Source organism: Anser anser, assembly GCF_964211835.1.
Source record: "Anser anser genome assembly, chromosome: 20".
NCBI classification, from domain to species: domain Eukaryota; kingdom Metazoa; phylum Chordata; class Aves; order Anseriformes; family Anatidae; genus Anser; species Anser anser.
This window is the reverse complement of record NC_139741.1, coordinates 4,617,757-4,643,032: the sequence shown is the minus strand read 5'-3', so window position 1 is coordinate 4,643,032 and position 25,276 is coordinate 4,617,757. Positions and strand designations below refer to the sequence as shown.

The following is a 25,276-nucleotide window of genomic DNA, read 5'->3' as shown; positions in this document are numbered from 1 at the left end:
GGGGCCCTGGGCAGGGATCCCGGAGCGCTTCCATCGTCCGTGGTGCTCAGGTGGGAGCTGAGGGGAGCGGGCGTCGCCTGTCAGCTGCGCCTCTTGCTTCCTCAGGTGGAAGGAGGCGTTTTTCCTTCAGGACCCGTTTGTCAGGAGTGCTTGGAGAAGGGACGGAGTTGGTCTTTCTGTCACAAAACGCACACTGAGCTCACGTCAGGTCACGCAGAAACCTCAGCTCTGCTGTGCTCGATCTGCTTGGTAGCGGGGTGAGAAATTTCTCTCTGCCTTTTACCCTTGGTGAACAAGGGGCCGCCAAGATGAAAATTCTCTTACCCGCCTCGCTTGTGTTTCATTTTATTTAGCCGGTTTTACTGTCTTCTGCACTAGAGCCAGCGTTCCGCAGAGCCGAGCACATGTGCGGATAGGTACGCTTCAAAAAAAAGCGTTGTTGACTTCTCTCTGATATCTTTTTTGCGTTAATTTTAAAAGTTGCCTGTAAGTTTTTAACCCTCGAGGAACAGCTGCGATCGTTTCAATAGGATGCTTCAAATTACTCCGCTTCGTTAATTGAAAATGATGTAAAAGGTTAATTCGTTGTTTAAGAGGAATTATTGAAGTATGAAATCTTCCTGACAGCATACAACACCCTGAAAGGTGACTCGTTAGAGATCCTGAAGTAAACTACTCTTTTTTTTTTTTTTTAATGATTTTCACTGTATCTTGTTTATGCCTCAGTTTAGGGCTGGATATGTAGGATCAAATAACAATTTAAGTTGATGGTTTTACCACTTCAAATGAAGTGATGAAGTTCATTTGCAACAACTTTCCTCTTTTCCTCTTAAATTCCAGTGCCCTCTACTGGCTGGACCATCAGACCTGCCCGGTGCTCTTCCCTCTCTCCATCTCTATCCTTTTCCTTTGAAACTCTCTTGGTCCCTTTTTTCTTTTTAAGGTCAGAAGCTGTTGAAAAGCATGCTGTTACAGTCTACTAAAACATTACCTTTACATAAAAGAGAAGGTTGCTGGCAGGATGATCTCCCTAAGGGGCCCTTAACTGTAGATTTCAATCTTCTCCTTGATCTAAACTAACCTAGTTGGGCTGATCTTGAAGTCACACTGTAAAGCCTATTTTCCAGAGGTGTAAAGGGAAGAAAGATGTGTTGGATCTGGAATTGGAGCTCTGAGAGTTTCCATGTATAGCTGGAATATTATTTTTGCTTACTTTTATCTGTTCCTGGGTTTTGGACAAAATCACAGGTTTAGAGTTGCTTGGAAATATTATTATTTTTTCGTAGAAATATATTTACAAAATATCTGTTTATAATAGTTATATTTATTTATACATACACATATAGATTTAAATATATATAATTTATCCCATTAGGTATTGGAATAGTTTTCTCCTTTTCCCATACACGTTCTTTTCTGTTCCATGTATGAACAAACACATGTCCTTGACTGGATAAACTCAGGAGCCTGAAAGGACTTCTCACGTGAGTGAACTCAGATGGAGCATTAAGCTCTTGAGAGAGAATCTGCGAGTTTGAGACATCTTTGATAAGTTATTCATTTGGAATTTTAATCTGTTTCTTCTTTTTGTATGAACTTTCCATAAACCTGTGAACCTTCATCACTACAGACGTGTGCAGCCAGGGCACTGATCCTCTTCCTTCACCAGGCTCTTACCATCTGACCGATGTACCCGAAGTCACACTTTCATCTTGGAACTGTCAAGGCCAGTACAGGTTATTACAGGTGAGCTTAGGTTATTTTTATCCTCGCCTAGTCCCAGATGAAACATCTCCATTTTGTGTGAGCAGCTCTCCCCTGTGTGACGACAGCATTAGGTGCAGCTGATCATTAGTTTTTCACTGGCCTGTGATGGACCCAATGCACGAATGTGCTCAGCGTTTCAGCAGAGGGCAGCACGTAGGGATATGAAATAATTCTATTCCACTTGACCTGTACAGTGATCCAGCCTTCATCCAACACTTCTCCAAACAAGATCCCAAAGGGCAGAGGGTCTAAACCTTGGAAAGAACATTTTTGTCTGAAATCGTGGTTGTGCATGGCTCTTAGTTGTAGAGCTCCATCATTTTGAATAAGCTTTGTCTGTCATTTTTAGCGTTGCCATTTAAAAACAAAAAATTTTCATAGCTCTCAACTTTTTGTAAAACATGGACGGTTCCCAGAGTCTTTTCTGAAATTAACTGGGCAGGAGGTGGCTGAAGATGGAAGTTAAAAATAACTAGCTTAATCCATTCTTTTTCACTTTTACACCTACCTGTCTGCCACCTTTTTCTTTACCAGAACTACGATGACCTAGGCAAATGAGAGGAGGAGAGGATAGATTAACTGATGCTTTCATGGGGGGAAAAAAGGAGAAGCATTCAGTCGCACCACAAGCAGAAGAAATTACGGCTGTTTTGCAATCGTGTTAGTTGGTCATGCTGCAGACTTTGCCTCTCCTGTAGCAAAGAGGCTTCCAGTGGCTGTAAAGGGGCTGTGTGGGAGCCTGCTGGGCTCTGAGCGTGGTTCTGCAAGTACCACTTCACATTTCCACTCTAGTACCCTCAGCTATAAATTTAGGCTGGTGCTTTCTTACTTCCCATCCAGCTTGTGAATGTAATATTTTTTTTTTATAAGATTTTAACATCTTAGGTTTAAAAGGGCATTAGAGAAGTAAAGTGCTTTGTGAAATATCCTTAAATTCAGTGACTGGAAGTTGCTTTAATGTCTATACTTCCCTTGGCTTCTATGAATTTCACCAACTTTATGTTTGAGAGTGCAGTTATTTTTTTCTGAGGTGAAAAGCCTTTCCATGCTGGTGAATACTGTCACTGTGACGGCCAAAACTAAAGTACTAATAAAAGATCTGACTGTAGCTAGATGGCAGCTATATAGGAGTTAAAACTGAAAGGACAGCCTGATTTATTTATTTATTTTTTCTCCAGGTCAATGTATGAGGCTGCAGAGATACAGATATGTGTGTTTAAATAAGATCTCCTTTTAGAATCAGCAGACTGTTCCTTCTGACTCTGCTTTGTAACTCAGAGAGAAGGAGCAGGATGTGGGTTTTCAAGCTGTTTGATCCCGTCTTTCTTCTCTCTTTGACATTTTAGATCTCAAAGCTCACATCCTTTTTGAAAGTAACGTGCTTCCTTGGTGTTTGTCCCACTTCAGCGAGATTCTTGTTCCCTTCTTCCCATCTCCCTGATATTAAGCACACTTTTGTTTTCCTCCATGAAATTCAAAATGCACTTGCCTTGTAACTCACGGTCTAAAAAAAGATCTGCATAAGGCTTCAGACATCATCATCTCCCAGGGATTTTAGCTGTTGCTATAGAAGCCTAAATTCTCGTTTGAGAGACCTTTCCAACAGAAAGAAGTTGGTGCTGGGGGGGGGGAAAGTTGTCATGGAAATATGCAGCAAAAAGAGAAAGGAAGTCTCAATTTGATAACTGCTGCATTGGCATAGCCCGCTTGGTGATGAAGTGGTTCCATAGCTGGAGATCTGATCCTGCGGACTCTCTTTGTTACGTTCGATCCTCAAGAAATTATTTGATGTCTATATTTCTAGTTCACCAAGTATGCTGCTTACCTATCCGGATCTGTGTTTCCAAACGCGCAGTGGTGTTCAAAAAGCAGCCTGGCCCTGTTCCTTTGCCCACCCGGCCAGAGCCGGGCAGGTTTGGTGGTGTCGGCCCCTGGGCGGGTGCAGGGAGCAGCAGTGCCCACAGTGATGTTCCCCTCCTGGGAGGAAGCCCCGTTGGGCGGCTGTGGTGGGCAGGGTGGTCTCCAGCAGCCCTGTGAGCCGTAGCACAGCTTCCTATTCTGGCCAGGGCAACCCTGTAAGGATTTATAGAGCTCCTGCTATTGAAACGTGGCCTTCAGAATAAAATTTTAAATGACTTGCTAAAAATAGTTCATTCTGCAAACTTCAGCGCTGTTTCAGATTTGAACAGAAGGAGCCCTTGGTGCCCAGCCAAGCGGCGGTATAAGCAGGTCCCTCTCCATAAATCTCCCATCCTCTTCCATCAGCCCTAGGCCCGGTTCCCTGGTTTCAAGCTTTTTATGTCTTTCTTACCAAAGCTGCTTGGTACCTAATAGATGTGATTACGGGTGAGCTGCCTTTAAATATCTATTACGGGTGTCACCATGGTAACTGCTGCAAGAGTTTCTTGCTGGTAGAAGGCTTCCAGCTCCTTGAGATACCACAGGGCAGAGCATTTAGGCTGTTGTTTTCATGGTTTCAATGAGATCACCCACAATATCGAAGAGGAAATGTAATGTATTTCTTATTTTTAATAGCAGTGGATGTTAACGGTACTGGAAGGTCTTTGGATTGATGATTCTGGAATCTGGTGTCCTCAGGTTGGAGAAAAAGGACAGTTAAATATGCAGCGAGGGACCAAACCTCCCTTAGGAAGCACGCCTTCACCAGCAAACTTCTGCAGGAAGAGGAGAATGGCGCTTTCCTTGATCAGTCCAACACTTGGCCTTTCTATTGATGCTGCCAACAAGTGAACTAATTAATCCTTGAGAAGGATGCAGAACTGAGGTGCTCTGCCATAGAAACAGGCAGAGGTGTTCGGGCTGATTTGGCCTGGAGTAGAAAAACAATGAGCTGGCTTTTATGTTCTCTCCTCTTTCTTTGTATTCCCAAACTGCTGCTTTTTGCCCTAGGCCTTCAGCTGTTGCGTACCAGGCTAGCAGTGCTAGTTAGCCACTATCTAGAGTGACTTTGCTGCTGTCTTTAATACCCTAATCTTCCCCTCCTTCCCTCCTATCAGCTTTCTTTCCCAAGCTCCTGGGTGCTTGGCCAGTCAGTCCTTTTGCTCTGTAACGTCAATTGTTTCTGCAGGCTTCTCCAAGTGGCAGGTCACTCATGTCCCTCACGCTAACTCTGTGACCTCAGGGGTTGTTCTGCTTTCATTTATTTATGAAACTGGTTATGGTGACTGGTCACAGGCTCCATAGGATACTTCCTTTTCATGCACTGATATCTTGGTTCATTACCCTCCTATCTCGCTATCTGCTGGAGATTTTAAATTATCATTTGCTTTTATAGCGACTCGGAAAGCTGAGCACGTCTTTCTGCTGCTCTCCCACTTCGTTAGCTGTGGCTGTACCTGCTGCTTCTGGCCTTCCATCTTTCACCGTTCGGTGAGCGAGGTCCGTTCATGGAACAGGCTCTTCCAGCTGCGCTGGAAAAGAAGGTGGAAGGCTGACCTTGAGGAGGGGAGCAATTTGCATTCACTTTGCAGGTCAGTGTGTGGGGACAACCGACATGCCAGAGCCAGAGCAGGCAGCGCTGCCTACTACCTCTGTGGCCGAAAGAATTCCACCCCTCCTGGAGGAGGAGTTTGTGCTGACAAAGCACGGATATTTGTCCTTACCTGCCTCTTAGGCGACATGATCCACACGTGAAGATCGTGAAGATCCCTTTGCTGAGTTTAAAAATGCTCACAATTGATTTTAGTTGTAATCAGATGTTTATAGTGTGCCAAATGTGGACTGAGAGTTCCAAATCCAAAGTAACTATGATTGGTAACTGAGAACTCCTAACTGTCTTAAGGAATCTTGAAAGCAGAGCCAGGATCTCAGAATGGGATTTGTTTGCATTGTATCACTGCATGTTTCTCAATACTTACTCCGTAACATGACAATTAATATTGGAGGGATCTCAGTGTTTGAGTACTTCACATTTCAGCTGCATAGTTCTGCAGTGTGCTAAGCTGACTTAAAAGTTGAAGCAGCAGCAAACGTTCATTCATATGAGCTGTCTGGAAGCGATGAATTGCTGTAGTTTAGATTCTTCCTTTTCCTGGCTTTGATTAGGCCACCAAAGCCAAACTTTTCTGCTCCGTTTCTGGGTGCCTAATCTATACCAATACGCCTGTCTTTTGCAAAAGTGCTGACTTCTTATTATGTAGGAACTAAAATCAATGGGTACCATAGATCCTTACTAGATGTTGATATTTTGTCAATAATTTAGGTGCCTTTGTTTCCCTACCTTTAAAATAGATAAGAGTTACTAAGCTGCTGCAGTGATTAGCTGATTCCGTTTAAATAATCTATTAAAAAATGCAGAGAGTAAGAACAAATGGAAACTCTAGGATATTTCTATATAGGGTATCAAACCGTACAGATACCTTTTTTCTGAAATCCTGATCTACATTAGAGGGCTTGTTTGTCCCCTGGGATTTGGACTCTTTGTGCTTCATCCTTTTTGTGTTAATTTGTCCTACTTCTTGTTGCTGCTGGGCTCCCTGTGATGCTCTCCATGCACCCAGGCGTACCCCGCGGTTCTGTCTCCATTCAGGGCTGTCAGCAGTTCTAGTGCAAGTCCCTCTGAAACGAAGCTGGCAACTCAGGTCTTTTATTTGCATCTCCCTCAAATGCGCCAAAAAGTTCAAAGCAGTGGGGCATTCCTACCCCATCCCATTGGGGATTTAATTCTCAGGCAGCCTCCAGCACACATCTTCTCCAGTCCTTAATTTTCCTGCACAGCTCTCTATTGTTAGTGATCAGCAAAAACTTAATGAAATGATTTTCTGTTGGAGGCTCGTTAGCGTTTCTAATGGATACCTGTTCCAATTCCCCTCCTGTTAGGTGATCAAACGCTAGCTTTTCCAGCATGTGATCCGTCTCGGACAATAAGCAGAGGGAGCAAATAGGGTTGTGCTGTATTTCTCCCGTGTAGGTAGGAGGAACTTGCTGTGCAACTTGAATATGGTAATTGTCGGTGTTAATGAGTGCTGTATTACAGCCTATGCACCAGAAAATGAGCACTGAAGAATAATAAAGAATGGAGATGTTTCCCCTCTTCAAAGTCTTTCATTTCAACATTGAAATCAAAATTTTCAGTTAAGTCAGAAAGAACACGGGAAGTCTTATCTCCCCCTTTCAGAGAAGAGCATCAAGTATAGCATTTTTCACACATTCAGATTTATCTGCTTTTGAACAGAAGGGTGACTGTAGTGAAGCTATCCCTGGTCTGCTGCTGTGCCTCTTATGCCTAAGAAAGTGCAGAGATGTTTGAAAACTGTAGAGGAAAAATAACTTCTCTGGATAAAACTGTGCAAAAATAATGACAGACTTATTTTGAATAATTGAATGATATTGAATACGTGAATATTTCTTTGCCACGTAGATTTCCTTCCTCATTTTGTCATGTTCTGGGGGCTGGATTTTGTTGGTAGATAGATGTCTCTTAACTCTTCAGTGATCTGGTCGGAAATGACAGAAATACTGAAAAATGCTGGCTCCTCTTACAGACTCTGACTTCTGAAACAGGCAGTTTCCTAACTCTATTTTTGACGTACTTAGTGGCTGTTCCCTTGGAAATTTGAAAGTTGTTGTCTGGTCTTCTGAAATTTTGGCAACAGGCAACAAAGGAAGCTGCTTTTTCTGTCTCCTGTAGCACTCCGTGTTCCATAAATCATATCTGCTTTCCTCCAGCTTTAACGGTTCTAGCTTCTTCCAGCAAAAGTGTTTTCTTTAGTTATGGGACAAAGCTGGTAGCTGTCCCACAGGCTGCACTCTGCAGGTAAATAAATGGGAAAATGAAACTGCAGAATAAGGACAGGAAAAAATCAGAGTTCTGCGAGCGAGTGCGCACAGCTTCCTTGTGCTGGCGGAGCCTTTTTGGCAGCAGTTCCGGGAGCTCACTTTTTCTATCCACCCATTTGATCAGCATCATCTCGCTAACTGAACAGCAGTTGTTTTTGTCAGAGTGGAAAGCGGTGCCCCATGATTCATTCTGCAAATGTCGACTGGCTGCTTGAACTTCCTGACATCTGTAGTGGGACTGAGAAAATAAAGAAGTTTGTATCAGTTATGTACAAAAAGGAGGAAAGAGGGAGTAAAGCCATGGCCTGGCTCCACTAATACCCACTGTCTGGTGCAGCCTTTCCTTTGTAATTACTGTTGGTTTTATAACTCCAGACAGTGCTGTTCCAAGTCTTCTAACTGAATTAGAGACTTGCTTTAAGAAGACATTGTTATTGACATAATAGCCTTGCTTATGGAATCTCTCTCTTTGTAATTAAGGCTGTTGCATGCACAAAAGCAGTTAAACAGAGCATAAATATCTGTAAATGCAAAGATATTTTTAATCTTGTTCCGTGTATGAGCCCTTTTTTTCCATGCTCTTTGTGCATTTGAATCTCAAATGAGCTGTGCCACCAGAAATTCTGCCCTTTGCCCACTCCATTAAGTTGTGTGTCATCCGTGTTCGTTCCTGTCAAACTGCCCAGACGATGCAGGTTGCAACACAAAGCATTTAAATTCCTCAAATGCAGAATTTTGAAGGTGCGTTGACGAGCGGGGTTTAGTATGACTCCTGTCCCTTGTTGCAGAGTCACGGGGGCAGTGGGTTGACCACGCAAGCAATATGCTAACTGTCCTTTTGGCTATCAACCAAACGTCCAAGTTGAGTGAGACCCTGGCAGGTTTCTCTATATATAAATATATATATTGCTGCTTGAAATTTTCTCATCCCAGCTGTGTGAAAGTAATTACAGTTAATGCCCTGGACAGGCCACAGACTTTCTTTATGACCTTAGCCAACTCATTTGAGCTGTCTGTTTCTGAGCTCTTTGTTCATTAAACAGAAAGGCAATTTTTCAATCCAGAAGGTTTTGTGTTGAATAATTCTTTGGTCTAAGTAAAGACATCAGATAATTATAGCAATAAGTGCTACCAAAAAACCTAAATAAACAAGTACTGTCTGGTCTTGTTGGGTCTGGGGAAGTTGTGTGGCACTACTCTAGCCTGTCTGCGAAAGCTGCAGCATGTAAATGCCGGGACTATCCCTCACACCCAAACATTTTCATGTTTAGGTTTTGGTCAAGTTGTGTTTATCAAAGCTAAAAAAAAATCTTTGAGAACGAAATATAGTAGCTCCTCTCTCCTCCCCACACCCCTCATCTCGGTTGTTTATTTCTCTTGGCCTGAGGATAGGAAAACCTACCGAGCTGACGAGGCTGCTCTCCCCCCGAGCCCACAAGAACTCACCAGCAGTGGCAAAGAGACAGCGTGCTGCGGTCCTACCAGTGCTTGTTTTCTTCAGACAAGGAGGCTTTGCGGCAGGGTGTGTGCAGCTGATGGCCCTCTCGTTTACGTGCTCAGGTCCAGGGGTCTGCAATCTTCTGTCAGTAGTTTCCAGCTGTATCCGCCCAGCTTTGAAGGTGGTCCGTCATCGCAGCAGAGGGTGCTGAGCTGCGTACCTGGGCGACCTCACTGTCTGTGCACACAGCACTGAACGTAGCGTTGCTTCCCTGGGGAGGAGAAACAGTTCGTGTAGATCACTATCTACCAGAATTTGGTTAATAGCAATGACAGAAAGTACTGCTGTCTTATCTGAGCTGTGAGTAATATCTAAATATTAGAGGTATAGAAATATGAAATGGGTAAGTTCTGCCCGTGATCACGCAGTCCGTCCTCAGGTAGTGAAGTACCGGCGCGAGGCAGGCTGGATAGAAGGGCTGGTGTTGCAGGTAGGTGGGAACTTCCAGTAGCAGCTGGCACGATGGGGTGAGTGTTCAGGGGTTTGGAGCTAAGAGGGTATGCTTGGCACCTGCCATTATCATTTGTGAAGTAAGTCCTGGTGTGGTCTTTTTCTTGTTCTGGTGTTTTAAGGTCTGAAGGTAAGAGTTCCCACTCTGAGGGATATCTCAAAGTTGGATCCAAAATTGTAATGTTTAGAAGGGGCTCGGCTTGGACTCAGTCTTTGTTTTAAGGTCTGGCTGCTCTGCAATAACAATAACGGTGCCAACATTGAATTGAAAAGTAAATTAACCCGTGGCATAGCATTAGCTTCCTTTCAGTCCCTTCGGAACTTAGAATACACAGTTCCAAAAGGTGCGGTGAGGTTGAACTATTCAGCTGCAGCAACTGTTCCAGGATCGTGTTGTAAATCTTGCCTCTGTTATTGTGAGGTTGCTCCCGTAGCATCAGCATTGCTGGTATGTTCAGTTCTCACTGGTGGTTCACAGAGCCCCTGCTGCAGCCCAGGAGGAGGTTCCTGATCTGTAGTTTCAGTCTTAGGTGAGAGACATCCCCCAGGGGAGCAAACATCTCCCTCTGCACAGCCTCAAACAAAAATCCCTGTTCTAAACACCTCTGGTTTCTCGGTTGAAATGTACATCTGGGTTTGATTTTTCTTTGCATCCTCTCTGCTTCCTCTAACTTGATGCTGTCCTTGCTTCATCTAACCCTGTTAGAACCTCTGGCCCTGCCCATTTTCAGAGACGAAATGCTCCTCAGATTAAGCAAGTGGGATATTCTTGAGCGTTGCTCCCCTTGTCCCTCAGTCACTCTCTTCTAAATGAAGAACAGACTGACGCTTTTTGGTCAGCTCACGAGAAGTTGCTCAGGACTGTTTCTACCCACTTCTTCTTGCAGAAGCCGTTGTCTTAATGCATCTTCCCTCCACACACACACACCTTTTCATTTTTTTGTAACAATGGTGCAGGCACGGGAAATGTCGTGAGCTGTTCTGGCTGTGACTGCTGGCATTCCGTGGGAGAGATTTAGTGTGGAATATAAAAGTTTCTGGAAGCTGTCCCTGTGATTTCCTCTGCAAAATGCCTTCTTGCTATGGCCACCTCCTTGCCCTTCCTACGCTGTAGTTACCGCATGTTTTTAGCCAACTGGATCACGCAGACCAGGCTGGGGCTTATGCCCTCTGCCCAGTGCCCAGCTCTGCTGCTGGGATGAGGAGATACTGAAAGAAACTGCCTGCTTTATGGATTGAAGCACCTTTGGGTTTTGGAGTGGATATAAACGGCTTTCTTGCATAAATCTTCCTTGCTTTGATGAAAATATAATATTTCTCTTTCCCCTGAGTAAGCAAGTGTGCATATGTGTGCGCGTGTGTGCTGAATGCCAAAGCGCTGGTGAAGCCAGCTTGCTTCCGTATGTGAATCATTTCTCAAGCAGCTCTCTGTGTCTCGCTGCAATGTGGTTTTCCTCTCAGGGAAGAACTCAAGCCCTGAATTTTCAGTCTGGCTTGCACATGCTGTCAGAAGCTAGTGGGAGACAGCTTTCTTCTTAATGCAGAAAAGAGGACAAGCTTTTACTGTAAGTATTTTATTTTTTAAGGTGGGAGTTGTATCATCTCTAGTGGGGTTGTGGGAGCAGCACTGTAATCCTGGAGTGAATGTACCTGTTTTGCTCAGCAACGCTTTTTCGTAATATCTCACTAATTAAAACTAAATTGCTTGAAACAAGAAACGTACGGTGCAAACAATTCTGCGTTAGCAGAAAATGTGCTGGGGGTGATGTAAAAGCCATTACAACAACATAAAAGTGAGTCTGGAGAGCTGCCTGCTGTATTTGCTTCTGCTCGGCTACGTGGAGTCTAGAGACAGAGGGGAAGAAGCGATTTCCGTGCCTAGATCTCCTTTCTTCTCTGGGAATTTAGCGTTGTGCTCCAACAGTTAAACAAGCAGGAGCGCAAGCCCGCTTGCCTCTGCTACTGCATGTTCACCTAGTCCAGTCGGGAAAGGGCAGAAAGGAACAAGCTGCTAAGCAAATAGCTTTGGCAGCTCGCTGCTCTGCAGGGGAGCAGCGAAAGCCCCGGGGAGCGTGCCAGGCGGGTCCCCTCTTGTGAGAGCAGAGCAAAGAGCTGCTGGGATTCTCAGCAGGACCTTTACGTGTAGCAGCCTAACAGTTGGCCTTAAAATTGGTCTCTGGGCTGAAGCTCGATCGTAATAACAATAGTGATAATAACAGCGTTTGTATAGCAGGTAACATAGCTCTGCAGAGTTATAGAGATGTTAATTAAGTCCTGTGTATGGAGCAGTGAGGGATTACTGGTAGAACTGGTTTGAAAACAGGGATTCTCTACCCCTTTCTTTTGTACACTGTCTTAAGTTCTTCTGGATGTCCCCTCCTAATGCTTTGTCTCACCTTCCAAATACTGTTTTGTACGTTGTTCTTCCACCCTTTCTAAATTATGAGGTACTTTTTGTCCCTGTAAGCTCAGCTGGAGAGAGGATGGCTGATTTGCTGAAATATACTGGTTTTTGCTGACAGAACGTGACAGGTAACTAACATAGGGATGCCTCATCCTAACACGCTCACATGTGCAACCTCCTCTCTTGGCTCAGTTCTAAAATTTCCTTTCATTATGCAGTGCACCAAGGTGGGCCTTCTGGTCCCTTAGCGGCCCCATAAGTCATAGTCATAATCCCCTGATACCATTGTTTAAATCTGTTCTGTTCCTCTTCAGCGTGAATACTTCTAAAATGCAGAAGTCCTCTAGCTTCTCCTGCAGTTTTGGAATTTGTTTGCTGTTGTCTTCTTCCCGAAGAAACCTTTCAGTTAGTTCACATCGCCACTCATAGAAGTTCAGAAGCTGCCCATTTATTGCAGTTTATAAGTGACCCACTCTGCACTTAATGGAGGATAAATATCTCCTTTAGGGATAGCTTCCAGGTCTCTTTATTTCTTCCCATCGTGATGGATGGAAAAGGGGAGTCAGGGAAACATCCCAGCATGCAGCAATCTGCGGGGTTGTCATGCACTCTGTGACAGACGTTGATCTCTCATTTTTACTTTGTTTTTCAGTGGGGTTTCTTTGCAAGGCACGTGAATGCTGCTCAATCGTGTGTTTGTCTTCATAAACCTGCTGTGTGGGGAGTGAGCCTGCTTCTATAAATGGGAAATGGCTGAGGTAGTACAGGAAAGCTGTGATGGAGCTGAGGATAGGATCGGGTGGAATCCCAAGCCAGTGCACTGACTGCGGTGTCATCCATGGATGCTTCTAGAACACAGGGGACCTGCAAGTGTGTGTGCATGCACCGGGCCGGATAACCGTGTAGCGGCATGCTGGGCATGTCTGCCATGCTAAAACAGCATCCTTCCTTCCCTTTCTTGTACCTGTAGCTACCCCCTATGCTACAGGAAAATGTAATGGCAGGTAATTACCCAGCCAACCACGTGTAATTATTCTTCGTTTCTTCAGCAATTACGCAGCTCTTGCTCTATCTGAAATGAAACCTTTTCCTCCTCCTTGTTGGCAAAACGAGATGTGTTAACCAGATGTGTCACTCGTTTTGTGCTGTGTCCCCTGGGACAGCAGTTAGACAACCTGGATTACTGGGCAGTAGCTACCTTGGAATGGTTCTAAACCATCTTGTTCCCATCTGCGATACACTGACCATAAAACCTCTGCGCAGTATTGCACTGCTCCATGCTTTCCCTTACACTGCCCCAGCCTGAGAACATGCCGCCTACGAATGCGTGCTCCCGTCCTTTCCCTTCTGGTCGAGTTTCTTCCCTTGCACGCAGCCATCGGTAATGCGGTGCGCATGATTCAGAATTGCCACGTTCAAGTCCACATCTCTGCCCTGAAGTTAGCGAAAGATCTTATCAGTCCTCTGTCATTTCAGCCTCACTGAGACAACAGCCCCGTGCACCAGAGAACCGTGCTGGATGGTATGCCGATGGCCAGCACCCTGCTGTGCTTCACAACTTCTTCAGGTTTTGTCCCATCCAGCTGGTAGCTGCTGCTGTCTTCTGGAGGGCTTCACGAGCACAGAAAATTACAGATCAGTTGGTATTTTTGTTTCCTTATCCCCATGTCTGTAAGATCGGGGGTCGCGGGGAGGAAGCATAGCTTCTCTTCTGAGATGCGTGGTGGGGACTGGTTAGATAATCAGTGCGAGGGTGGAGGAGAAAATCGAATATCCACGTACAACCAGCATTTAAATTACTGCGGGAGACGGTTCCCAGCCATTTCAGAGTACAGCTTCCGCTTGATTTTTTTATTTTTTTAAGCATCAGTCACTGCTGGATGACATTCCTGGGCATTTTAGCTAGAGAAGTAGCAAAGCTGCATGATTTTTTCCTGTCTTCTAAACGGCCAGTAATGTAGAACGAGGACAAGGGAAATACAGCTAAGTATATTCTTTGTCCGTATGCACCCATGAGGGTTTTGTTGTGATTTCTGCATTCTTTGAGATCTAACTAAGCATAAAAAATTCGCAAATTAAACCTCCAGGGAGAACTTCTGTGGGGGAGGATGGACAGGAGGTTTCGTGCTGCTCTCATCCGTCCGTGCCTGGAAAAATCATCAGTGACCCTAATGGCTGCTGTGGGAAGACAGGATTTTATTTTCAGCCATGTTGAGAACTGGAGGCCTGCAGTGGCCGACCTGGAGCCTGGCAGTCTGGTTGGGATGGTTTTGGGAAGTTGATGGCCAGAAAGCTGTCATTTGTGGCTACCTGGAGCTGTCTTTGCCTAGACCATTTCTGCTGCTGTTTACAGGTGCTCGTAACCATTTGGTGTATTTATATCCTGGTTAATAAATATCCATTTAGAAAATTATGAATGCTAAGGAAATAAGCAAGAAACGCTTTAAATAACACAGAAATGAGAGATTCTCTTGCCACTGTAACCGCAGGTAAAGAAAGTGCCTTTGGAGATAAAGGGAGTTTCCATGGGCTGTGTGCTTCCTTCCACCTGCTACCGCGAAGGGAAGGGAGAGGGACTGGCTGAGCAGCAGTTGCTCATAATGTAGAGGAAGGGGAGCCCCATGCTCTGTTAAGAAAATTCTCATCTGATGCCATGTTAGAAGCTCTCTTCTGAGTTTTTTAGGAGCCCTGCAGGACAGCAGGATTGCGTGTTTTGTTTTCTTTTAAGGCATGTTGCATATGAGGGTACAATCTTCAGACAACCCTAAAAGAAGATGCTGAAGATGTGCCCCGTAAGCTATATCATAAATACTGCTGGTTAAATCCTTGGGCTGGTATCTTGTTTTGTATTCCCCCAGTGATTAGCTGGGTGACCTTGGGCTTGTTTCTTCGTCTGTGTAGTTGTTTTCTGTCTAAAATTCACCTACGTTTTTAACTCCTTGCAAAAACACTTGGGTGCTCTAAGTGCCTGGCTGAATTATTACTCTACATCTTTCTCCACTCTTGAAAGTTAAAAATAATAACCATGAAAACACCTTTGCTTGAGGCATGCATAAAAACAACAGTTTTCCCTGCTGTAATATGCAGCCTGGACATGAAAATTTCCAAGTGTTGTCTTGTCTTCTTGTACTTTACCAGCGAAACATGAAAATTCAGGTGCAAATGAGATTGGAAAGTAAGTCTGCTGAGGTAGGCCAGAGGAAGCAGCTGCCCAGATGATTGGGGTCAGGTTTGAAATTGATTTTCTGTTTCTGTGGCCAGTGGGAGCGTTAGGGATGAGGTGCTGGGAAATAGACGTATCTTGTCTGTTCCTCTGGTTTGCTTTTGGGTGGAAGAGGGTGGTCTGGCTTGTGATTTTCGTGGGCTTTTTAACCTAATTCTAACGAAAGCTAAGCTTTGTACCAGGAAAAAATCCTGCAAGTGTCTCTGCTTGGAAGAGTGATGGAGGAAGGTTGCACTGAGTTACCTTGTTTTCGGTGTCTTCCATGCTAACAGCAACTAGAGGAAAAAGGGGATGTGTTAGGTACAGAAATATACACGTGGAGCTGAAATGAATGTTGCCTTGGGAAAACTGCTAACGATGACCACAAGGGAGTAAGCGGGTTGTTATTAATTGTTAGCCCGGTCTTACTTCCAGATGGGTTTTGTGTGCTACCTCCACATGGGCAATTACTGTACGGGGCTGTCAGCTTCCCTGGTTTGGGACCCTGGCTTGATTCCTGGTATCAGCTACGAAATCCCGATGACTCATCCGGGAGCATCTGTCGAGCCTGAACGTTGTTTAAAAGGGATTGATGCGAAAGGCAGAAAAGCATCCTGTCTTAGCATCAGTGCCTGTCCTGCCCCAGAGCTTCCAGCTGGCTGCTAGGAAAGGCTGTACAGCTTCCTGAACCTGTTGGGTGTTTCTGTGTTCCAGTCGGTAGTTTGTCTGAAAAGGGTTTGATCAGGTCAGAAGGAAGACAGTGGAAGCATGATGCAAGTCTCACGTGGCAAAAAAAAAAAAAAAAAAGGAGAAAAAAAAAAAAGGAAAGAAGAGAATTTTGTTTTGATTTCACGAGAATTTTTAAGAAATGTCCTGGACTAGTCTGACCTTTTGATGTAATAAAAGTGACAGAATTAAGGGAAAATGGCACTGGGGACCGGGGTTTTTAACCCAGCGAAGTCACAGATGTCTGTCCTTGGAGAGTCCACCTGCAGAGTTGTTGCCTCCGACCTCCTTCGTCAGAAACGCTGGGCATTCACAGGTCTTGGTGAACCTGCCATCTGTACGTTACTCTCCAGATCTAGTAATGTGTTCATCATTCTTTTTTCATTGGCTTTGCCACAGCAACTTGAATGACTCTGCTCTGATTTCACTCTCCTGTTGAGAAGCATCACACACAAACACGAGCACCAAAACCCAAATTCTTTAAATACGTGGGGTACAGACAAACTCTGCCTATTCCCGTCCCTCTGAGGGATTTTAATATGTAAATTAATTTCTGCAGATGTTAATGATTTTTGTTTACTTACTAGCGTAACTGCTAGGTTTCTTGGCCGTAAAATAATACTGCTTGTCATCGCTCAGTTCAACCTATCTATTCTTTTTTAGTTATTCAGAGTAAAGCAGCATTTGGTGGCCAGCAGAGTGTTCCCTAGTTTGTTCTACGAGGCTGGTGAGTTACTCCTTTGATGGATAGCCAAGCCTTGAGATCCAAGAGACCTAGGTTGTTTCTGCTGATGCTGCCTGCCTCCAAGAGTCAGGATAAATTCTTAATCCAGTTTTTCTAGCCATAAAATGGGAATAATTCCAGGGTGGTTCTCAGGACTTTATTAATATATTCACGTGGACTGACTAATAACAGATGTCTAGGTTTTCCACCTTTAATAAAACAATAAAATTTGAAGTAAAATGGACCGTCTTTCCACTGCAAGACTTCTGACAACTGCCAGAATAGTCCACATCAAAAATTTCCAAAGACCTTTCAAAAATACAAGTGAGAAGGGATGAGCTATATATTATGGCCTGAATTTTTAAAGCCTGATGCCTGCAGGGAATTCTGAGGATTACCGAGAGCAAAGGCTCTGTCAGGACCAGCTTTCCATTTTTATAAACCCTCCAATTATTTCATTTGCAGCACCTGTTTCGGAGGAGAGGGGCACTCAGACACCAGCAGTTTTGAATACAAAAGGTTTATTTCAAACAAAACACCTGCACTCTAATTCTGAAAATTACTGGTGATGGAACTGACTTTGCTGCTCCGAAGCAACATGTCCCTGGCACGAACCCCCACTTACTTCGACGTGGGACTGCTGCTTATCTCCACCTTCCACCCGTTTTCAGAGCGCAGCTCCAAGCAGAGTGTATGACAGGGGTTTGATTGTGGCCACTCGTCCCTGTAAAACATTGGGGAAGAAACAAGAATTGAAATTGTAGAGCTCCAGACTTTGCTTATGGAGTCATCTTCCAGGAAAGTGAGCAGAAGCATGTCTCATCTGACACATATTGAGATGTAATGGGTGTAGAAGTAGTGATTTTATTTTTGTATTTGCAGAAGCAACTTGGCTGCATCCCTTGTGTAAAGCTGCTTTTTTTTTTTTTTTTCACTGCTGTTCTCTTTTTCAGTTTTCTTTGTGGGTAGCCTAGAGATCATGTCATAATCTCTCTGGGGTTCTTTTGAAGGGGAATGCTGTTATTTCTTTAAAATATAGTAGACTTGCTCCTATCAATACATTCTAAGCTAACTGGGAGCCCTTACCTGCTGGCAGTTCCACACGTGCGGAACCACAGATGTACAAGGTTTGGAAGGTAGGGTGCCAAAGGGTGTCGAACCACCACCTTTGTTGCAGTGGTTCTGATATGAATACATACCTAAGCACTGCATTTGCCCTGACTTGTGGAAGGGACAATCTTTCGAGATTCATTCAGCTGTGATGGGAAGGCAGTGGTGATCCTGTTCCCGAGCTCTCACTCAAGGCTAGTTTCTGATGATATAGTTTATGACGATCGGCTGCTTTCAAAGTCATTTTTACAGCTCAGAAGGACGGCCTGCACAAGCTGCTGCTACCACCCTCACCCTGAAAACCACATCAGGAAGCAGAGGCTGCCACTGAGCAGTGCGAAGACTGCCCAGCTTAAGATTTGGGACGGAAGGGTGCGTTCAGGTGTCCTTTAATGGCTGCTTCAAAAACTCCTGCTGTTATGCGTTAGGATAGATTAGTAGTTTATATTAGTAGCTCTCTGTCCTTATGCTTTTTTTCAGCACATTTATCCTTCCTACCGAGCCATTGCATGATACTGAACTTCTGGGGTTTCCCGTTGCTCCAACTGCCTGTAACATCCACAAAACTGTTTTTTTGGTTTATTTTCTTGTTATGCAATAAATTGGATTTTGAGGGTAGAACAAGCTGAGGTTGACTCTTAGAATGTATTTCCCGCTCTCATCAAAGAACAGTAGGATTTTTTTTTCTTTTTTAGGAAGTAGTTTATTTTGTACTGCTCCCAAAGCAGTACCTCTAATAAATGTGTGTCACCTGTCTAGGAATGAAAGCAGCTTAATATGTGTGAAACTCAGCTTTATTCTTTGAAGTAAGGCTTGTGGAAAGTATTGGGATTCCACTTCATAGATTGAAACCTTTTTATCTGCAGCACAGGTTCAGGTTAGCCAATTACATCAGAAGCATTGCCTCCATATTTTATAGATGATGAGTCCCATATAAATACGTGGAAAACCAAATCCAAATGTCCTCTTCTCAGTTTTAGTTTTATCTGCTTGATGTGGTGCAATCCTATTAAATCCACATGGCACAATTCAGCTATCATTACATGAAAAAGCTGGTTTGCTTCAGGCTACTGGCTGGGTTTCTTGTGTGTGGTTTTTGTTGCCTTTTTTTTTTTTTTAGTACCTCCTCCTTTCACTTCCAGCATCGTGGCCTAATGAGCATATCACTCCACTGCAGCTTGAAATGCCACGAGTGACTCAAAATTAAATTCTTTTGGATATCAAGAAAGCATCTGTGCAGCTTAAGGCAGGAAAGTATGAGATAGTTATGAAGAAATCCAGAGGGTATGTGCAGCCACTGACTCTACAAAACCCCAAATCTGCATAATTTGGAGATTAATCAGGAAGATAGTTTGCATGTGTAATTGCTTGTTCACCCATATAAATGCAGCGAATGGTATGCTCGTTATAAAATGTCTTATTAAATATGTGCAAAGCACCAAAGCTTGTTAAGGTAGATCGTGAACTCCGAGAACGCTAAATATTTTCTGTTGTAGTGTAGCTTACAGATCTGTCCAGGCTTCAATAAAAATAAGGAGCCAAGCGATCAGCATTGTCATCAACAGAGACAGCACTGCTCTCGCCTCTAATGAGATCGGTGATGGCTCCGTGCTGCGTGCGTTAAGAATTTTAATGCAGGAGTGACTGTAGTTAGCAACACTAACTTTTCCATTTCTGTATTTAGGAGCTGGCAGGTTAGAGCTGTGCAGAAAGTAGGCAGCCCTCCCTGCAAGAGGCATCGAGGATAAGCAGGACCTGCCACTTGCTAGCTTTGTTCTGTGAGGCAGCGGCAGAGCCCTTGGCATGCCCTTCTGCCTCTGTGCTGCAAAACGCTCCTGAAGCAGCCCATCGTGGCACCCGGATGGTGCCGTCAGCGCCCAGCATGACTTGGCCCCAAAGTGGTTTCTCTTCCTTGTGCTCAGTGAGTGTTCTTATTTGTGAACGTGAAATAACGCAGAAAGCAAATTGGGCGATGTGGGATGTGATCTAACCCCTTCTACTGACTCAGCCAGGGAGAAGTTGTTCTGGCATCTCTCTCAGAGGGTTGCTGTCTGAGTTCACGCCAGCCCGGCTGGACTCTTACATGATAAACAGCGGGTACTTACTGCTTACTGGGTGCTTTCCCCTCGCTGAGACTCTAGATATTGATCTCTCTGTAGATTTTCAGTACCTGTTCGGCACAGAAAGATGCAAGCTAGCTTCTGCCTACGCAAAACTGGTGTGCAAATACATCCTGTGTCTATTTTAGAAATTGAAGCTGCAGAAGACTAATGTTGCTCACGCTGAAGTGGGGGAAGCGACGAGATACCAGGCAATCTCCCCTCCCTCCCACTCGCAGCCCAGCAGGCTTGTGGGATTTTAAATATAATTATTTTATTCTGCTCCTGGTTTGGATTGGGCAATGGCTGGTTGAAAATGTATGTATTTAGATCTGCGAGAGTTGAGCTAGCTATTTAATTGGCAGCAGTCTACTTACTGAGAGAAACGCTCGTTGTTCTTGCTGGCAGATTAAATTTATTCAGCTATATCCAAAAAAAGAATTTGACTTCTATTTGCTGATTCCTGGCAGGATTTCTCTCTTGCAGAAGCTTATCTCTGAGGAATAGTGGATCTGGTTTTGGTTGCGTTTTTTTTTTCTTTTTGCAAGGAAGTTGATATTTTTACCATGTTTTGTAAATCTTGGTATTGTGAAACATCTTTTTAATCACTGTGGCAACATCAACTGCTTCTCTGGATGACTCGAAGTTAAAGATATTCTTTGTACAACTGAGGAAACTTGCTTCTCGTGACTTTCTTAAAGTGATTATTAGATGCTAAATCTAATAGTAAGAGAAATAGTTTTCTTTTTATGCCACAGCTGTCGTCAGTTGCTGTGGATTTCTGCACATCGGTGTCCTCGGTTTCTCTTTTGTTGTGCTTCAGCATTTGTAGGTGTGCTGTGGCTGACAGAGGTGTTTCTGGCTTGCACAGTGCAGACAAAAGTCACTGTTCCTTCTGTGTTGTTTCATGTTACCAGCCAGCACTAAAAATCTAAGTGGCTGCAGCTGGCTCTGAAGGATTCTCTGGGCTGAGTAAGTGGAGTTTTTATTTTTATAAGAGAAGGAATTAAGCTTGACCTGTCCTTTTCAGCCCTTTAAACGTGTTAGATATCTCTGCTTCTCTCTTTATCTTTCAGTTGATATAAAGCCTTTTTTTTTTTTCTTTTTTTTTTTAGGGGCTGTAAACTGAGTTATTTGGGGGAAAAAAATGAAGAGTACTGCCAGGCCTTGGAATGCAGTGGCAAAACAAGCGAGTCATGGGGTTGACAGAGGAAAGTCGCTTTCCACCACCACCTCAACAGGAATGAAGACATCCAAGTCCTCGACTTCACTGGCCTTTGAATCTCGGCTCAGCAAGGTACTAACCGGTAGGGACGGTGCAAACATTACAGTCACTCCAGGATAAAGCTTTGCTTTAGTCCTGGAACATTATCACAGCCTGAGATTTAGAGTAGCCTTGGCCACTCTGTTAAGCATAGGGAGATTATAACTGTGTTGTATATTAGACTAATGCACGTTTCTGAAAATGCTTTGCATGTGGTGGTGGAGACCTTGTATCCAGGTGAGCAGGTGTGAGCAGGTTCTCTTACACCGTCTGTGTGCCAGGGAATTGCCTTAATTCTAAAGACTGAGAAAAATAAATGGCAAATTCTCAGCTCAGCTGATATGTTACATACGTAAATTAATTGAAGGAGTCATTAATAGATTTCTAGAATTCCTAAAAATCTGTGCCTCTCTTCCTTCAAGGCAAAATATATTAACAAAACACGTTGATCACAATGGCGCACAAGCAGTTTTTGAAACCTGTCTTTCCTCATAGGTATTTGTCAGAATAACCCTACTTTGCCAGAAGTTTGTTGCTATTTAAGAAAACAACAATACACCTGAAATGCCACTGCATTTGTAATCTTGTAATTAACAAACAAAAATAACCTTGTGGCCCAGATACAGACCAAGATAACAGTGATGAAAAGAGCCCAGGGCTTCCTGGTTATAACTGTTTCCGATAGTCAAGTTTAGCAAACTATATATAACATTTAACAGCACCTCAATCAACAGGAGATCTAAGCATCACCGATCTTCACAGACACTCATGTGAAGGGTTAATTTCCTTATCTTGCTTTGTAGACTCCTAGATGCCCCAAGCATCTTATCAATAGGGTATTTCAGTCTCCAGGCAAGTTATGTCACTGGAGTATTGTGTTATGGCTGAGGCAAGCATCTCTGAAGGAATGCTACTGAGGAGACTAATCAGGAAACATGATGTGGTTGATTTGTGTATGATGTAGAGGATTTTCTTCCAAATTACAGGTAATATTTTTCAAATTGTTGAACATCTGCAAATGCAAGATGATCAATGTAGTTTCCCTGGAGAAACAGAAAAAGGCAGCACGGTTGCTGCTGTTAAAAGAGGGTGCACTGAATAAGTTACTTCAGATAGTTTGCAGGGGTTTCTACATGTCAGAAAGTTCAGTTTGTTTCTTTCTGCTAGTAGGAGGGAGCTGACAAAACCTGTGCCAGAAAGCAAAACGTTAGATGTTTGGTTTCCTGGAGTAGATCAACACCAGCTTTTGAAACTTGCATGCTCACGGGGTCCAGGAAACCACAGACTCTGAGTAAGAGGAAGAGATGAAAGGGAGAAGGAATTGGAGTTGAGAGAGAGATTTCATTTTGCTTAAAGATTTTACATTTAGGAACTTCTAAACAGAAGGAGCTCTGCTTGTGTGCGTTCTTTTTCATTTAACCTAAGGAGTGGTTTCAGCCCATGGTTCATGGGCTCCCTTGGTGTCCCTGGACAACTTCTAAGGAAGGGCGTTTGATTTGTGAAAATAGTTTAGGTGTACACAGACTGAAAAAAGGTAGAAAAATACTGTTCTAAGGAGGACCTAGAGCTTTGGTCTTTTAAAATGCTTGAAATATTTCTCTTGAAATTATTTAGAAGTTGTTGTTAGAGGTACACAGGCTGTTACGGAGATCCCCACAAATGGGGAAGCAGCTGACCAAAAGTTCTGAGATAAAATGCTACTTCTGCTTGTTGAAGCAACATCATTTAAGTGTTTCTCCTTGGATCTTATGTTCATCGTGCTTGAATTACGTGGTTTTAAGTATGCATTTAGAGTAAACTTGCTTTAAAAGCAAATCCCCCTCCCAAAAACAACAGCACAGCAACAATGGCCCCTTGCTTTCTCATGTACAATAAGGCTTACCAATAATCAGTGATATGTAATCTATTTTTTAAGACACATACTATAACAAGTAAAGCAAATAGTTCCCCTTCTTCCAAGCTTATGAAATGTATTAGTATTTATCTTCAGAATTCTACATTTCATCTGTCCTGAAGAACAATGCTCTTCTTTGCTGTGAATGATTTCCTTGGTGGCCACATAACAGAATGCTTTCTTGTGAACAGATTTCTGGTTTCTCTTATACTGAGTCCTACAGTCCCTCGCAATACCAATAGCATTAGGCCCCATCATGCTATTGTTGGCCAGCTTTGCTCACTGCTTTTCAATAAACAAGGAGCCTAAATAGCTGAAATTATGTCATGTTTGAGATAAAGGATTTCCAATTTGTAATTGTGCTAGATCTTATACTGGCTGTTTCATATTACTGTGGCAGCCTGAGCTTCTCAGCTAAATTATTTTGGGGTTTTGGCTCAGTCACCAGCATGTTCTTTGTTCATGTTAAAAAAAAAATATATAAAAAAATCCTGTTTATGTTGCCACAAAGTTTGGTGACTCCTGTTTGGGAGAAACACAGAAAGAAAATGGCAGTTATTGGAATAGCTCAGATGCTTCTTTTAAGAGTCTGAGGTCACCACTGGAGCAAAAGTGAATGATCCTGAATGGCAAGACAAAAGCCAGCAGGATCCTGTTAGGATCCTTTTTTTTGACAGACAGATTAAGTGTGGGGCCAGTTATTTGCAGCTTTGACCTGTTCTGTGTGTCAGGCTCTGCAGCTGGCACTTACACGCAGAGGCCTAATTACTTCGGTAAACGTAAACCACTGAGGAAATCTGATGACTGCTATTCAGGGCAGCGTCTGAGAAGCTGGAGGTACCCAGTAGTCTACTACTGTAAGCTATTTCTCCCACCGTCTCAGTTACTTGCTAGTTTAAACAGTCTTTCCTGGTTTTCTTCTTTGTTATTGGAACAGTAGTCTCATAACCCACTTCATAAAAATCTGGAATGCAATACAAATAATGCAAGAATTAAATTATTTAGTAGTGTTATCAAAGCAATGTTTCCACTGGGTTACTTTACAGAAACGGTCCTTTCCACCCAGGAACCTGGCCTTTTGAACATCTTGATAGGAACAGTCAACATTTTAATCTTCTGGTTGCTTATAACATCTCTTTCCTGCAGCTGAAGAGGGCAAGCAGCGATGATATGCTTACAAAACCAGGGGTGACAGCAGCTTCTGGAGTCTCTAGACTGAAGAAGACCATTACAACCGGAGCCATTTCTGAGCTTGCTGAGAGCCGACTGAAGCCCAGCACAGGTAGGTACAAAGATCCTGGACCAGTGTCTGCTTTATGTGAAACTGCTTGGCTTGCCGAGAACCTGGTGAGCCTTCCTTGTAAGGTGCTGACAGCTCTAACATCCCCCTGCAATACTCAGCGTGCCGATGGGACCCTGCTGTGCCTTGCGGCCTCGCCTTTTGGGGCATCCTCCAGCCCCAGCTCGGTGAGAAGCAGGGGGTAGCCGAGCCCCGAGCGGCCACACGGGGGTGCCCTTGTCCCGTGTGCTCCTACCGGGGCGCGCAGCTCCCTGCTCACAAAGCAACGCGGCCAGTTAGAGGCTTGCCCTTTTCATTTATCCGGTGATTTTATTTATTTTTTTATTATTTCCACGCTGCATCTACAGAATTCTCTGCTCTCCCTCTGCTGATTGAGCAGAGAAGTTAGCAATCTTCACAGCAGAGATGCAAAACCAAAAAGCCAGCACTTGATGTATAGCTTGTCCTGAGCTGTGTCGTGGCACGCTCTCTCCCTCAGTGTTATGCCCATCAGCTTGTTCCTATTGGTTTCAAATCCAAGCCTGTTTCTAAAGGCAGCGACACCATCTGCATACCAAGGACTTCAGTGCAAATACTCTTCTCTCCCCCAGGAGCTCAGCAAATGCTTGCTTTTGTCTGCTCCCTGGTGGCATTTCCAGGGGAATGTGAGATGTTATTAAATTTGATCGTGACCTCCCTATTTGTCACAGCCTCTGCAGGGTTTGGCTGTGTAACAGAACAATGAAACTAAACAGAAAGGGATTTCTTGGGGGGAGGGGGAATATTTATATACTTCCCTCTACCCCCTGAAGAGCATCTTATAGGAACCCAAAGACAGATCCTGTTCTGCAGTTAATAGGCGTGTAAATCCTCAAATTTAATAGTGACTACTCGCATCCAAAGATATATGAGATTTGCCAGCCAATAAAGAGGCAAGATGCTAGCTAAAGAGGCATGGGAGGAGTAACAAGGGGAGAAGAAAACCTGCACAGATGATACAGCATAGGATCCTGGGAATACAGCCAAGGAGACAGCACTGCAGGGAGTACGGAATAGAATA

The 25,276-nt window shown here is 43.9% G+C and overlaps 1 protein-coding gene across 12 annotated transcripts in view; it reads left to right on the top strand.

Annotated features, from left to right (window-relative positions):
* The window catches only part of SPECC1 (sperm antigen with calponin homology and coiled-coil domains 1), a 97,389-nt gene that overhangs the window by 377 nt on the left and 71,736 nt on the right, over positions 1 to 25,276 (top strand). For 5 of the 12 annotated variants that reach the window (XR_014574252.1, XM_083806419.1, XM_083806422.1 and 2 more), the window contains exons 1-3: positions 10,318 to 11,079; positions 20,895 to 21,076; positions 24,084 to 24,219. Coding sequence is in view for 10 of the 12 variants with exons in the window: in XM_083806419.1 (XP_083662545.1) it covers positions 20,927 to 21,076; positions 24,084 to 24,219 (286 nt within the window). In the remaining 2 variants the exon portion in view is untranslated. Of the gene's footprint in view, positions 1 to 1,727; positions 1,747 to 10,317; positions 11,080 to 19,364; positions 19,602 to 19,882; positions 20,098 to 20,130; positions 20,752 to 20,894; positions 21,077 to 24,083; positions 24,220 to 25,276 lie in introns of those variants that run through there. The other 7 variants (XM_083806425.1, XM_083806423.1, XM_083806427.1 and 4 more) reach the window with 6 other exon arrangements.